The sequence below is a fragment of the Stegodyphus dumicola genome, chromosome 12, assembly GCF_044657685.1.
Source record: "Stegodyphus dumicola isolate Sdum_Otavi_A_Nest chromosome 12, ASM4465768v1".
Lineage (NCBI taxonomy): Eukaryota > Metazoa > Arthropoda > Arachnida > Araneae > Eresidae > Stegodyphus > Stegodyphus dumicola.
In genome coordinates, this window is record NC_140779.1 from 28,128,706 (window position 1) to 28,142,192 (window position 13,487).

The 13,487-nt window shown below is 33.2% G+C and overlaps 1 protein-coding gene across 1 annotated transcript in view; it reads right to left on the reverse strand.

The window, feature by feature from the left end:
• Positions 1-13,487, reverse strand: part of LOC118191921 (uncharacterized) — a 208,081-nt gene that overhangs the window by 37,604 nt on the left and 156,990 nt on the right. Inside the window, exons 25-26 of the mRNA XM_085827585.1 lie at positions 4,609-4,671; positions 3,922-4,002 (exon numbers count right to left, since the gene is read on the reverse strand). Coding sequence (XP_085683711.1) covers positions 3,922-4,002; positions 4,609-4,671 — 144 coding nt within the window. The remainder of the gene's footprint in view (positions 1-3,921; positions 4,003-4,608; positions 4,672-13,487) is intronic.

Sequence of the window (13,487 nt, forward strand, 5' to 3'; positions counted from 1 at the left end):
TCTAATTAAAGTACAAGATGAATTCATATTACTCTTAGGGAATCATATTCGATTGGAAATTCGTTCTAGGACCAAAAAAGCGAAACAATTTTTCTTTGATATTTGATTGTAGACCAGATGTTTCGCATAATGAGCAACTGTGTCAGATTATTAGATACGTGTACATAAAAAGACGAATCCAGATTTATTAGAGAAAGCTTTATAGATTTTATAGAAACAAAAGAGAAAACTGGTAGTGGTTTAGCAAATGAAATTATTTTTAAGTTAGAAAAGGATGGCCTCGACATTCAGAATGTTCTAAAATAAGGTTATGATAAGGGGGCCAATATAGCTGGCGTGCAAGACAACATTTGCCAAAGAAATGATCAAGCTACACATATTCCTTATTCTGCTCATAGTTTAAATTTAGTATGCAAAAATGCCGCTTCAACAAATTCAAGTATGTTAATATCTTTTGGTACTGTACAGAGGATTTATAACTTTTTGTATAAAGTAAATAAAGAATTGAGTTCAAAAACTATAACTGTCGATAATGCCGCACGCTTAATAGAGGGACTATGTCTTTCATCAGAATTTGATGAAAAACGAAAACGAAAAGTTAATAAATCAAAATGTGAGGAATCAATTGATATAAATTGTAGTTTTTCAGAAAAATATATTTTTATAGAAATTAAAGAAGTGTTCGACAATTTAATTTCACATTTGAAATGACGATACGAAAAGTTAAATGAAATCTCTTCCGATTATCAGTTTCTAACTGGTGAACAAATAATGTCATCATATTTAAGTAATTTAAAGGCAGCAGCTTATAACATAGCACTTAAATATCGGAATGATATGAACGCTGAAGAAATTCAATCAGAAATATCTAGTTTTAATAACCTGTTATTTCAATAATTCCGGACACAAAAGCAGCTACAAGCTTATAAAAATAATAAACGATTATAATTTAGTTCAATCCTATCCGAATTTAGAAGCAGCGTTATGAATTTTTTAACGTTGTCATTTACTGTAGCTAGTGGCGAAAGAAGCTTTAGCAAACGTAAGATATTAAGGAACTATATGATATCTTCACTAGGCCAAGAAAACTTTCAAACATAGCCAATCTGTCTAAGATTGAAATACAGAAGAATTCAATAGATTTTGAAAAAAATTATTGATGATTTTGTTTCTTTAAAAGCAAGAACAATTAACTTATAAATAGGCTTGAAATATTTATGCCATAAAATTTTGAGCAGATGTTTTATTTATACTAAATATTATTCGCCATTTTTCAAAAAGCATATTTTTAATATTTCCCATTAAAAAAATTAGGCCCACCAGCGGCCGAGCGGTAAAGACGCTGAACACTGGTAGCTCGGTCCGAGGTTCGAATCCCGCGGACCGGCTGGCTGCATGGGCGTTTTCGTGGTTTTCCCCATTTGTAACGTGTATACGAGCCAGTTTCCCTTAGAACGTCCTCCACGAAGGCTATCCCTCCCTTTAGGCAGATAGCCCTCGTGTGCTTTGCCATAATTGAATAATACCAATACCCATTTCAAAATTGTTAATCATTATATATGTTTCACTTTGTGGAATATGCAAAATTTTAATTAAATATTACTCTAAGTGTTATTGTATTTTCGCTTCAAGTAGATATTTTAATGAGCATAAAATATATATAAACATAGTTAATTTGTTCTATATGTATGATTATATGTATATATATTAGTTCGTAGCAATATTTAATCATTTATTTGTTTATAATTAAAATTTCATAATTTAAATTTAATTTTTAATTACCTTTAATTTGCTTTTTACGAATAAAGAATGTTTGCTAAATTCAAATATATATATATATATATATATATATTGCGCGTGTTTGTATAATGTTATGTTTTCAAACATCATTTAATATTATTTATTTATCCCCGTCACAAATAGGTAAATAAATAATCTTGCATTGTATACAGGGGGCGCACATTTACCGCTTTGCCCTAGGAGAAAACATATGTAGGCACGACTCTGCCATTAACCAATTTTTGTTGCACTCCAGAAGTATTCTTTCAAACTTTCTCATAAAATATGGAAGTAAACGGGGGAAATCTCTTAAGTCAGCTTTAGATCAATGCGGGCTGGCAATGATATTTTATTTTAAAACGAACCAAATAATGACGAGAGGTGCGGTGTTTCATCTAGTTTAGAAACATTGAATGGTAATATGTTTGGCGTTCTATCATCAAAACGAGAAAACTACATTTGTTACCTGGTACAATTACATAGTGTTACACACGATTTTCCCTGTACATAAGGACTCTACGTAAGGACAGTCTTTTATTCTGTCCTTACGTACAGATATCACGCAAAAACATCGTTAAATTTCATTCGATAGCGGTCAAAATGGATATTTTCGTTGAAATATGTTGCCTGAAACTTTTCGCGATTAAAATACTTCCAATTTACTTCGTACAAGGAAGTAAAAACTGGTGTTCTCTGTTTCTCACAGGTGTTGCCAACTCTTCAATAATTCTCTTCCTAGCTCTACTGGGAGATTAAAAGGGTCACATCAAGTGTGCGTAAGTGGAAGTCAGTCGCTGTTCTCTTGGCTATGCTATCTGCAATTTCATTACATGGTATTCCTGTGTGGCATGTACCCACTAGTGTGTTAACCTACTGTTTAATATATTTATTTGGAGTTTTTGCATAGCCCTGAGAAAGGAAATTTTTCAGTATGTGTCTTGGGTTGCCTGAAGACTAGTTACAGAGTCTGTATATAAACTGGGAAGAGTTAGTAACCATCGCATAAGCAAGTGTAGCTTTTAATGAATCAACGTCAGCCTCAAAAAATTGAGTTGTGCTATTGAGCGTTCTTGCCCAAGTCTCTGTGACTTAACTTTCTACAGATTGTACAATATCCACTGCCATGTTCTGGTTTTGAAGCATAAGTGTAGACTGCGATGACTTTGAACCAGTCCGACGATTTAGAATTACTTTAAATATCAAAGTCAGGCGCGTGATAAACTGGCTCAGGAATACATTGCTCATAGTAGTATATACATTGCTGTCTCACTGAGTCAGAGCACCCGCACTATTGCACTCTCGAGTTGAACTAGCAGATCCAGATGCGGCATTTCTAAAGTCGCGTTTAATGCATCAGTATGCAAGGTTTTGTACTCTGGGCAACTGCTTAGGAGAAATAATCTTTGTACTGAGCATAACAAATTCTCCCTTTTTCTAATGACACTTATGGCCAACATGGAGACCCATAAATTGCAACTACTGTGTCTAAGACGCTCTGCAACTACTGTGTACCACAAACTAATTCTACTCGAAGAATCTCCCCATATTAGTGCTACGGTCCAAAGCACAGAATGAAGTAACCAGTGATGTCGTCCATAGACCTCCTTTAAATGTGGGATGTAAATGAGTGTGCCATCAAATTAACCCAAAGCTATCTTATATATCTGACTATTTTAGTATTATTTTTACCATAAAGCCTGATGCATGTTGTTTCCGATAGCCTTACAAGGGCAACCAAGATAAGCATATCTTGGTTTTTTGAATTGGCTACAATTAGTTTATGGTCGTTGGTCCAATTGGCCATCTTGTCATAAAGTACACATGACCTTTAGCAACTTTGAATATGTTTGACAGTAAATTATTTAATAGAGGAGAAACAGTCTTTAATTACTCTGCAATATGAGTTTTGCTTTTTACTTAGCGTCAATATATGCCAACATAAAGAACAACTCCAGGATGTTTCTTTAAACACACGAGTTTCAAAGTACGGTTTAATTGTAGAAAAAGGTTTTTATATAACTTCTTAATCTACTACAACCAATCAGTAAAGGAATGCAGATGGATGCTTATGCTTATTTGAAAGATCCTTTAATTCCAACAACTTAAAATATTTACAAAAATGTTTTGTTATTTGTACATTACCTTGAACTTCATAGCTTCTTTCATCTAAGGTTTGAACGCCTGCGGCTGCGCCTGCAGCTGCGGCTGCAGCAGCAGAGCCATCTGGAAAGTTACAACAGAATGTCTTTGAAGTAGAAAGTGAACAGCATACTGCACAAATCATTTTGTCACATGAATTTTACTCAGAACATACGTCATGTTTACACTGAGAAAGCCATATCGGGTGAGGTCTCTACGGATAAATTTGAAACTAAATTAGATAATAAATGTTAAATTGAATAACCCTGGCGGGGTGTTTGATTGAGAATATAGAAAATCCCCAATACACAATACAATTCACTAGCAAACCTCATTTCATTTAATATATTTATCATACTTATATAGCCTTACGCAGTATTAACTATGACAAAATTCGAAGCAAAGTTGCAAAACAGGAAAGAAACTGTATTTAATTACTTTCCAATGTGAGATTTACCTTCTTTAATTATCGTGCAACATATTCAAAGCAGAAAATAATTCTGGAATATGCCTTTAAACACATGAGTTAAAGCATACGCTTTAATTGCATAAATAAGATTTAGTAACACTTCTTAAGCTGCTAGACCTGATCAATAGATGGATGTCTTTGCTTATTTGAAAGATTTTCGAATTCCAATTCATTCTTAACAATAAAATATTTACAAAAGTATTTTGTGGTTTGTTCATTACCTGGAAAGGCGTATCCTGGAACACCTGCACGCTGTGCAGCTGCAGCTGCAGCAGCAGAACCACCTGCAAAGATACAACAGAACGTCTTTGCTGTAGAAAATAAACTGTTACAACACAAATTATTTTGTAAGACTAATTTTACTGATAAAATATATCATGTTTGCATTGAGAAAACCATCTCGAGAGAGTTCCTACGAATCAATTTGAAAGTATATTTACTAATAAGAGCAATGCATTGCTTTTTTATTGGGAAAATGTTAGATGGTAGAAATATTTTGTTTTTTCAAAACAATTGCGATAGGAAGTGGAGTGCAAATGCTAGAATGGATTTTTTGCTTAATCAATTAGAAATATTTAATGAATTGCATGTCTCTGTTTATTGGGACGTTCTCTCACCAGTGACTGTTTGGATATGAAGGAATTTGGTTCTACTTTAATTACTTAAGTTTACTACTTCAGTAATAAAATATGCTGAAAAAGCTAATTTAGGCGGCTTCTCAGCTAATAAATGTCAAATAATTTACGAATAAATTTGGAACTAGCTTAAGTGTATAAAGAACAGCAATTAAACTGAAAAAAATGAGTCTTAGTTCTGCCAAAACAATCACAAAGTTCTTACTGAGAAAGGTTTAAGCAGTTACTTTCGTTATTAAGAAATGAAGTCGAAGGGGGTGCAGAATTTTGCTCGCAAACTCCGGATTTCAAATTCTTGAATCTGGATTATTTAAAGAACGAGAATACGAAGAGGTAACGCTCATAACCACTAAACCTGGTTAGTTTAAAGTGAGGCAATGGATTCGGAATTAAGGTAAACAAATTTTTGCAAGTTTTGTAACAAATCTGATGATAGAAAAGAAACTACTTAACACATTAAAGGTGGGAGTCGTAGTATTACGATTTATCTCGACTGTAGCTTAATGGCGGGAGTCGTAGTAATACGATTTATCTCGACTGTAGCTTAAAGGCGGGAGTCGTAGTACTATGATTTATCTCGACTGTAGCATAAAGATGGAAGTCGTAGTAATACGATTTATCTCGACTGTAGCTTGCACATCTCGATTGTAGCTTGCGCATTTATTTTGACTGTAGCTTGCGCATTTATCTCGACTGTAGCTAGCGCATGGACTTCGCAATATGGTTTGCAACCATAGTACGCAATCCATGCGCTACTTTATATTCGTATTTTGTATGTTTTGTGGTTTGAATCTGTTCGGTTGTTCAAATTCTACTTACAGTAAATTTTGAAATCCTTCAATATGGTTTCACGTGAAAATAAAGATACATATGAAGGCGAATTGGTGGACACTGAAGAGCCACAACCTGGTACATCGAACCCGGCACCACGGACTCCACGATATAAAATTGATCCGCCTGGACGTCTTTCGCTAGACATCAAAAAACGTCAATTAATTCTGATAGAAAATAAAGGCAGAAAGCTGTATGCATAACGAAACTGCGTAGTTTGTGCGGCACATAAAAAAAGAAAGTTGATTTGCTTCAAATGCGAGTTTTGCAATGCACCTCTTCACCGTGGCGAGTGTTATTAACATTATCACACTCATAAAAAATACTAGATTCTTCTCATAAATATGTACTTTAAAACATTTTTTTCAATTAGTGTTTAGTTCTTTTTTAATATTTCTTGTAGTTTTAAGTGTTTAAATAAACATTTTAAAGTCTAAATTTTTTTATGATTACACAAAATATCGCCCGCTGTATGATGAAAAACGAGGCGAAGCGGTCGCCGCGTTACTTAGCACACTTTCGTCAAGATTCCCCGCCTTTAATGTGTTAAGAAAAAGGCCTGTGACATTTATTTTAGAAATGGGCATCGTTTCAAACATTGTAAGTCTAAAGTGCGGTTTCTAATATTTTTCCAAAAGACATCTGCCAGTGGTATGGCAAATCAACAAGGTTTTGAAATTTGAAAATATAGTCAAGAAAAATGCATAGAATTCAATAAATTCAGCATGCCCAGTGAGGTCGTCCATCGACATTCTTTAAATGTGGGATCTAAATGAGTGTGCCATCAAATTAGTTCAATATCTCATATATTTAACTATTTTAGCACTATTTTTACCATGAAGCGTAATGCACTGTGTTTCCGATGGCCTTACAAGGGCAGATAAGCATACCTTGTTTTTTTTATTTGGCTTTAATTAGTTTATGGTCGTTGGCCCATCTGATCATCTTGCCTATTGATTCTTGCTCCGTAGTCTCATTTACTTTACGGCTGAGCCCTTTGGTAAGTAGCAAATTGTCATCGGCATAAGCTGATATTTCTGAGCGAGGATCTACAATTAATAGATTCAGCGCTGTATCAGCTAATATATTCCATAGAAGAGGACCCAGACCACATGCTTGATGGCAGCCTTTATTGATAGATTGCGAGTGTACACCATGCGTCCGTTTTGGCTTGTATGTAAAGATTGTTAAAGTATTTATAAACTATTTCAAAGAGGATCTTTGAGCAACCCATGTCCTGTAATCTCTTGAGCATACTGGCCACCGCAACGAATCGAAGGCGCCATGTATGTCTACTGAGAGTGTCTGTGCTGATTATGTCTTATGTTATTTACTGTCATTTTCCGTAAGTATTTCAGGGCGTGACCCACCGATCTGCCAAAAATGAAACCGTATTGCTTTTTCACTTATATTTTGTCCAGATAAAACATAGTGTTTCGGTGTTAAAATAAAATAAATGTAATAAATAAAATAAAATATATTTTCAATATCTAAATACCGCCTTTCAAAATACCGTTCTCAACACAAATAGAAAAAACAGAAATGAAGAAAAGAAATCTGAAAGGATTGTGATTTTAACGGAGCACCAAAGGATTTTTAAGTATTTTATGCTCTCGCTGATAATCCCAGGGTACCAATCTACTTTTGGACTCATTCAAAGTAACACATTTTTTGGTTTTTTAGCTTTATTACTATGGATTCCTTTCTTCCTACTTACACCACAAAAAAATCAAGAGCAAAATCACAAACTATTTAAAAGCAGCCTAACTTTAGATTCGCGATGGACTGTTAGGTTTGCCATACATTTTTACATACTCGCTATATCATTTCTTTGGTAACTAGCCGCTTAAAAGGCCAGTCACTAAATGAGTAACCGTAAAAGACAGAGAAAGTATCTGAGGATTTTAAGGAAACCAGCTCTTGTCATTTTATAAAAATGTTGGGAGTACTATAAGTCTCCGCCGTTTGACAAAAAATAGTATCACCAGTATTTCATGGTTAAAACTGTCTGATGTAAAATATCCTGCCATAAGATTGGACATCTGCTAACAACATAACCTTGAAATATTAGCCATTTTGTATCAGCAACATATCATTTATTTTCGTGAGAAAATGTCGAGTTTTGAGCTGAATGAGCGTCCATTTGCAGAACTTTTGATTTACTTCTTTAATTTGAAGAAATCTGCAACTGAGGCAGATCTTTTGCTTTTAGAAGCATATGGCAAGGCTGCCTTAAATGGGAGAAATTGTCGTGAGTGGTTTCAAAAGTCAAAAACAATGAATTTGACGTCGAAGACCAAAAAAAAGGAGGGTGAAAATGTACAAAGACGTGGAGTTGAAAGCATTATTGGATGAATATTCATGCCAAACGCAATTAGAACTTGTACTTACATTAGGAGTGACTCAAAAAGCAATCTCACATCGTTTAAAACAATTAGAAATGATTCAAAACCAAGGAAATAGGGTTCCACATGAACTGAAGCTGAGAAGCGAGAACGAACAATTTTTTACACGTGAAATATTGTTCGCTAAGCATAAATGAAAAGGTCCTTTGCATCTCGTAGTCACTGGTAATGAAAAATGGATCCACTTCGATAATCCGAAGAAGAAATCATGTGAACCGCCTGGCCGTGCTACAACAGCCAAGCCAAATATTAATGGAATGAAATCATGTTGGGTATATGGTGGGATACCCTTGGTGTCATGTATTATTAGTTACTCAAACCATTACTGAGACTCTCTACCAAACCCAATTGATGAGACTAAGCCCAGAACTCAAACAAAAACGACCCTACTACTACTAAAGACATGACAGAATTATTTTCCTGTATCATAGCGCTCATCCACAACCCATAGTGCCAGGAACATACATACATATGGGATGTCATCTTTCAGAACCTACAGATGCCGCTTTTTGTGAAAACAACGTAGACAATGCCGTCATTACAATGAAAGACGTATAAATACGCTATTCTCTGATGCAAAAGACGTCAGCTTCTGTATATTCTCTAAATAATTTTCATCCATTTCCATCTACATATGAAATTAAATCGTAGGAAAGCTTCATTAAATGCATTACTTGAACAGTTGTAAAGATCTTAAGTTTTACTAACGTTTATTTTATTTTAAATCTTTACTATCACTTCTTATTTTCTACTTCCGGCCAGAATTATAAGCGTTAATGTATTTATGCAAAGTTTGTCTGGCGAACGCCAAGTACTTAAGTTGTGGCTTTTTGCCAAGAGAGAGAGAGGAAGCAGTTAGTCGAAGCAGGCCGCTTACCTTAGAAGTTTTACTCAGTTGCTGGTTGTCTTCCAGGCCAGAGGTTTAATCCTCTTGATAACTTTAAACGTATTGTAGTGTTCTCAGTTATATGTACTACATACGGCTTCCTGTTAATATAAGGCCAATCTTCCACGTTTATTATTTCAAAGTAGCGTTTAGTTATATTTTTATATTCTTACGTTTAGACCACAAGTAGTGGATCTTTGTATTCCGAAGTACGGAAATTATTGTATATAGAGAAAAATAAAGGGTTTTGTATACCCTTCTTGTGTATCCTGTCTACTTCCCACAATTATTGAACATAGCTTTAGTAAGCTCTCTGTTCCGAGTCAGGTCCTTGCATGTTCCCGAAGAAGGTAAGACGGAACATTGAACCTGATACAGTCACTTTGGGGTATGATATGTTCTACCTCTGGACACCGCAAAGAGTTAAAACTATATGTAGTAAATTCTAAAACTCAATGAGCCTGGGATAAGGAATGAATGACGACGATGAATGAAAGATTACGACGTTGGAACGAGTACGTTTGTTTCAAACTATTAATTTGCATATTGCTACTTGTAAGAAAACTCTTAATTCGATTCCTAAAACTTCTAATTCTTTAAGAACTGGTTCCACAAACCCAAGTAGCACATGACGTTTCAAACTGGTCCGAGAGCTTGCAAAGTGATCGTGGTAACTTTTACGACGTCTGTACAGAGCAGCGAAGACGCAAAATATTTGCCGTTGCATTTTGGCAATTTGTCAACGTCGCTGAAACATTGTTATTTGACGGCTTTTAGACGTGGTTGTTTTAGCATTTTCATCATAGTTCATCAGCGTTACTTTTAGAATGAAAAGAGACTTAATCTACACTTTCAAGAATCTGAAGTCTGTATAAGATTTATTTTGCAATGTTTCATTACTTTATTTCATCTAAAGATATAAATCTAAGGTAGATTCATCTAATTAAATATAAATTTAATATAAATATTTTTTGAATTATTAAATTTAATTAGTACTAAAAATACGTGCAAAATTATTGTTTAAGATTTTGTTAAAATAATTAATACTTAAAATAATTTTTATAAGTATTATAGCAAAATATTTTAAAATGAAAATATGCTATAAAATAAGTTATTAAGTTAGGCATTTTATATATTTAAAAAAAACATATTTCAAAAATCAATGCAAATCACATGTTAGCAATTATTTCACTACTGAAATATGACTTTATTTATTACTTCTGAAGTAAGGGCGAATTTATTTGAATTAATATTCTGACATATTATGAGACATTTTACCGCATACAGTGCAAAAACTACAATTCTCGAGAAGATTTGATTGTGCATGAAGATGTATTCACGGATAAAAATAGGGCGATTTTAGGCTTTCCAGGAAAACGTCCAATGTTAAAAGACGATGCATATTCATGCATATTTAACGGCTGTCCAATGTATATGACGGAAAACCCACCGACAGTCAGGAGAAGCAGAAAGGGAAAATTAATGGAAAAAGAGAAAGAAATATTAACACTTTTTATGAAAAAAGACAAAATTAATGGATTTGATAAATTACTAATAAATTCTGACACCAAAATTAGAGAAACTGTTAACAAAAATATGAAATTCTTTCCCTATAAACATCCTGATGAACTGTTTGTTATATATTTTTTTTTGTTTTTGTCCATCTCCATGCATTAAAAATTGCTTGGTTTAATCCTAGTATACGGTACACTCGGGATTTGGCGACATTTACATTACAAATATTTTAGCGAGCCCGAAAAACATTTTTTTGTAAATATAATCTTGTGAACATTGTTCGTAATTTTATTCAGTTGAAATAATTCTTCTAGGCCATTTAAGAGAAATTCTATTTATTACTTCTGAAGTATCAAAAGAACCGTCGAAAGGTTTAATGCAATTGTATAAACCGCTAAAAGGTTATACTGAATTTCTGTTCGACCGATGACATTCCATGTATATTATTTACTGACTGCTTATGTAAACGAACAACTGAGCTCAAGGTTTGCGCGCTTTGCCTAGCTACCAAATTCGAACAAGTTGTTAACTCCACAATGTTTTGAGACTGTCAAGGATTACACTAGGGAGTCAATTTCAGAATGTTTTAACTTTTGTTGAAAATTTGACAAATAATAATGATATTCTTGAAGAGAAATTTTAAGCATCTGTTAAATACTGGAGAGCTTCAATGCAGAAAGAGGGCGATGGCCAGTTTATTTTGGAGCAAATGAAACTGTTCGAAAAATCTGATAAAGGAAAATGATACAGCAGTTATCTGATAGCATTTGCATATATTTTATATATGAAAACTATGTCATGTTATGAAGCAGTTCTTTCAAGTAATTTGGTAAAGGTGCCATCTGTAAGGCATTTGAAAAGACTGACTTTCATGTTTGAAATTGAATCAAACAATGACTGATATAAATAGTATTGCTTTTATTAAAAGTAAAATTGCTTATATATTATATTGCTTATATTAAAAATAATGAACATACCATAACAGCTTGAACTGTTGTTGCTTCTGCATGGATTGCATTTTCAGCAAAACCAGAAAGTGCCTTACCATTGTGTTATTTTTATTGCGCTGTCAATCAAAGAGCGCAGCCGCACAAAAAAAGTTTTGAGTGCAAAACGTGAAAAATTGGTTTGTGCTTCTATCAAAAAGGTGTGACATGCTTTGAACAATTTCATGAAACTAAGAAATCGAAAAATTTTTAAATATTTTGGTATATATGCCCTGTGTACATGCATATATTTATCTCCTTTATCCATATGTATTCAAAAATATTGTGTATATCCATATATACAGCCATAATACAATGTTTTTTCATTACTATACAAAAGCTTCTGCTCATTTTCGTGCTTTACTGCAATGCTCACTTAGTCGCACTTTTTAAGAGCAGCTCTGAAAGCGCAGTGTTCCACCTCATGGAACACCCACATAATTAAAACGGTAAGAGCAATTTTTACAAAATTTTACCTGTACACTCCTTTGGCCTAAATAGACTGCGTACAACTTTTTTTATTGAAATTCCGACTTTAAAGTAAAATGCGCCACAAAGGGTTAAATATTGCCATCATGTATGTTTATTAGATAATCTCAAAAAATGAATGCTGAAAATAAGGTTTTATTTTTTAATTAATTTAAGTATGTTCTATTTCCTTCGCTTACTTTTTATGTGCTTGTGTTAACAAAGAAATTCATAATAAATAGGAACAAAAAGTTCCATCTTGTGCTATTTAACGAAGAGCTTACTTTAACGTACTTAGCTTACTGTCGTATACTATATTACTATTTAAATTAATTTTGTATAGTATCAAAAGGAAAGTTATTGATTATAAAAAGTTCATGAATTAATAATAGTAATCTACCAATAACCTGAAATGTGAGAACTAAAAATAAGTAAATATATTTGCATATGATCGAAAGAAATGGTGTTAAGAAACATCAGCATTACTAGTAAATACTGCAATCCCTAATTATCGCACTTTTAATTTCTTAAGATTTAAAAAAAACAACAAATTTTTATTAATTGGAAATTTTAGTTTTGTTACCTTCTTTCTACTATGCATACTTTTAAAGACTGCTAGTTCATGTTATTTCTTAATTAGTGCTGTCATGTATGTTGTTTATTAGGTTATTATTTCATTTTAAATAAGAATATTGGAAGATTTTGGGGGTATTAGATTCAGGTATATTTTTGTATGAAATATTTTTAATCACATTTATTAACTACTTTACACAGTCTTTCATTTGCACATCTTGGAGATAAGAAGTTAAAGGTTATGCTTTTTACTATGGAACGCGAATAAATTTGTACTTGAGTTCAGGTAAAACATTGATTATGTTACCTTACGCTTCCTAATTTATAGTGACAGGGGCAATTTTCCATTAGTATTTACATTTTTATAATATGTTCAGTTTTCACTCATCGGTTCCTTCAATTACATTTACGCAAAAATAAATTAAAATATCTTTAGAAAGCCTACAAAATATTATATATAAATATATATATATATATATATATATATAAACCTATTTTCTATCTGCTATTTTAATTAATTACGCAATACGGTTAAGTTATACTTCGGCAGAAACTTTAAAATTATCCAGATAACCTTCCGGCTACTGCACTGGACGGAATGGTCCGGCATATTTTTCAAATTTTATGGCCTTCCCTTTACACGAAGATCATAGACAGACCGGCAGACAAAGTAAGAGAGACGTGTTTATAGGCGCTATCATCACTAGGCACAGTTACAGATAACTTAAACAACAGCGATAGATATGCATTAATCTTAAATTATACTTATTCTCCTAATACCACTTACATTTAGCAAAATAA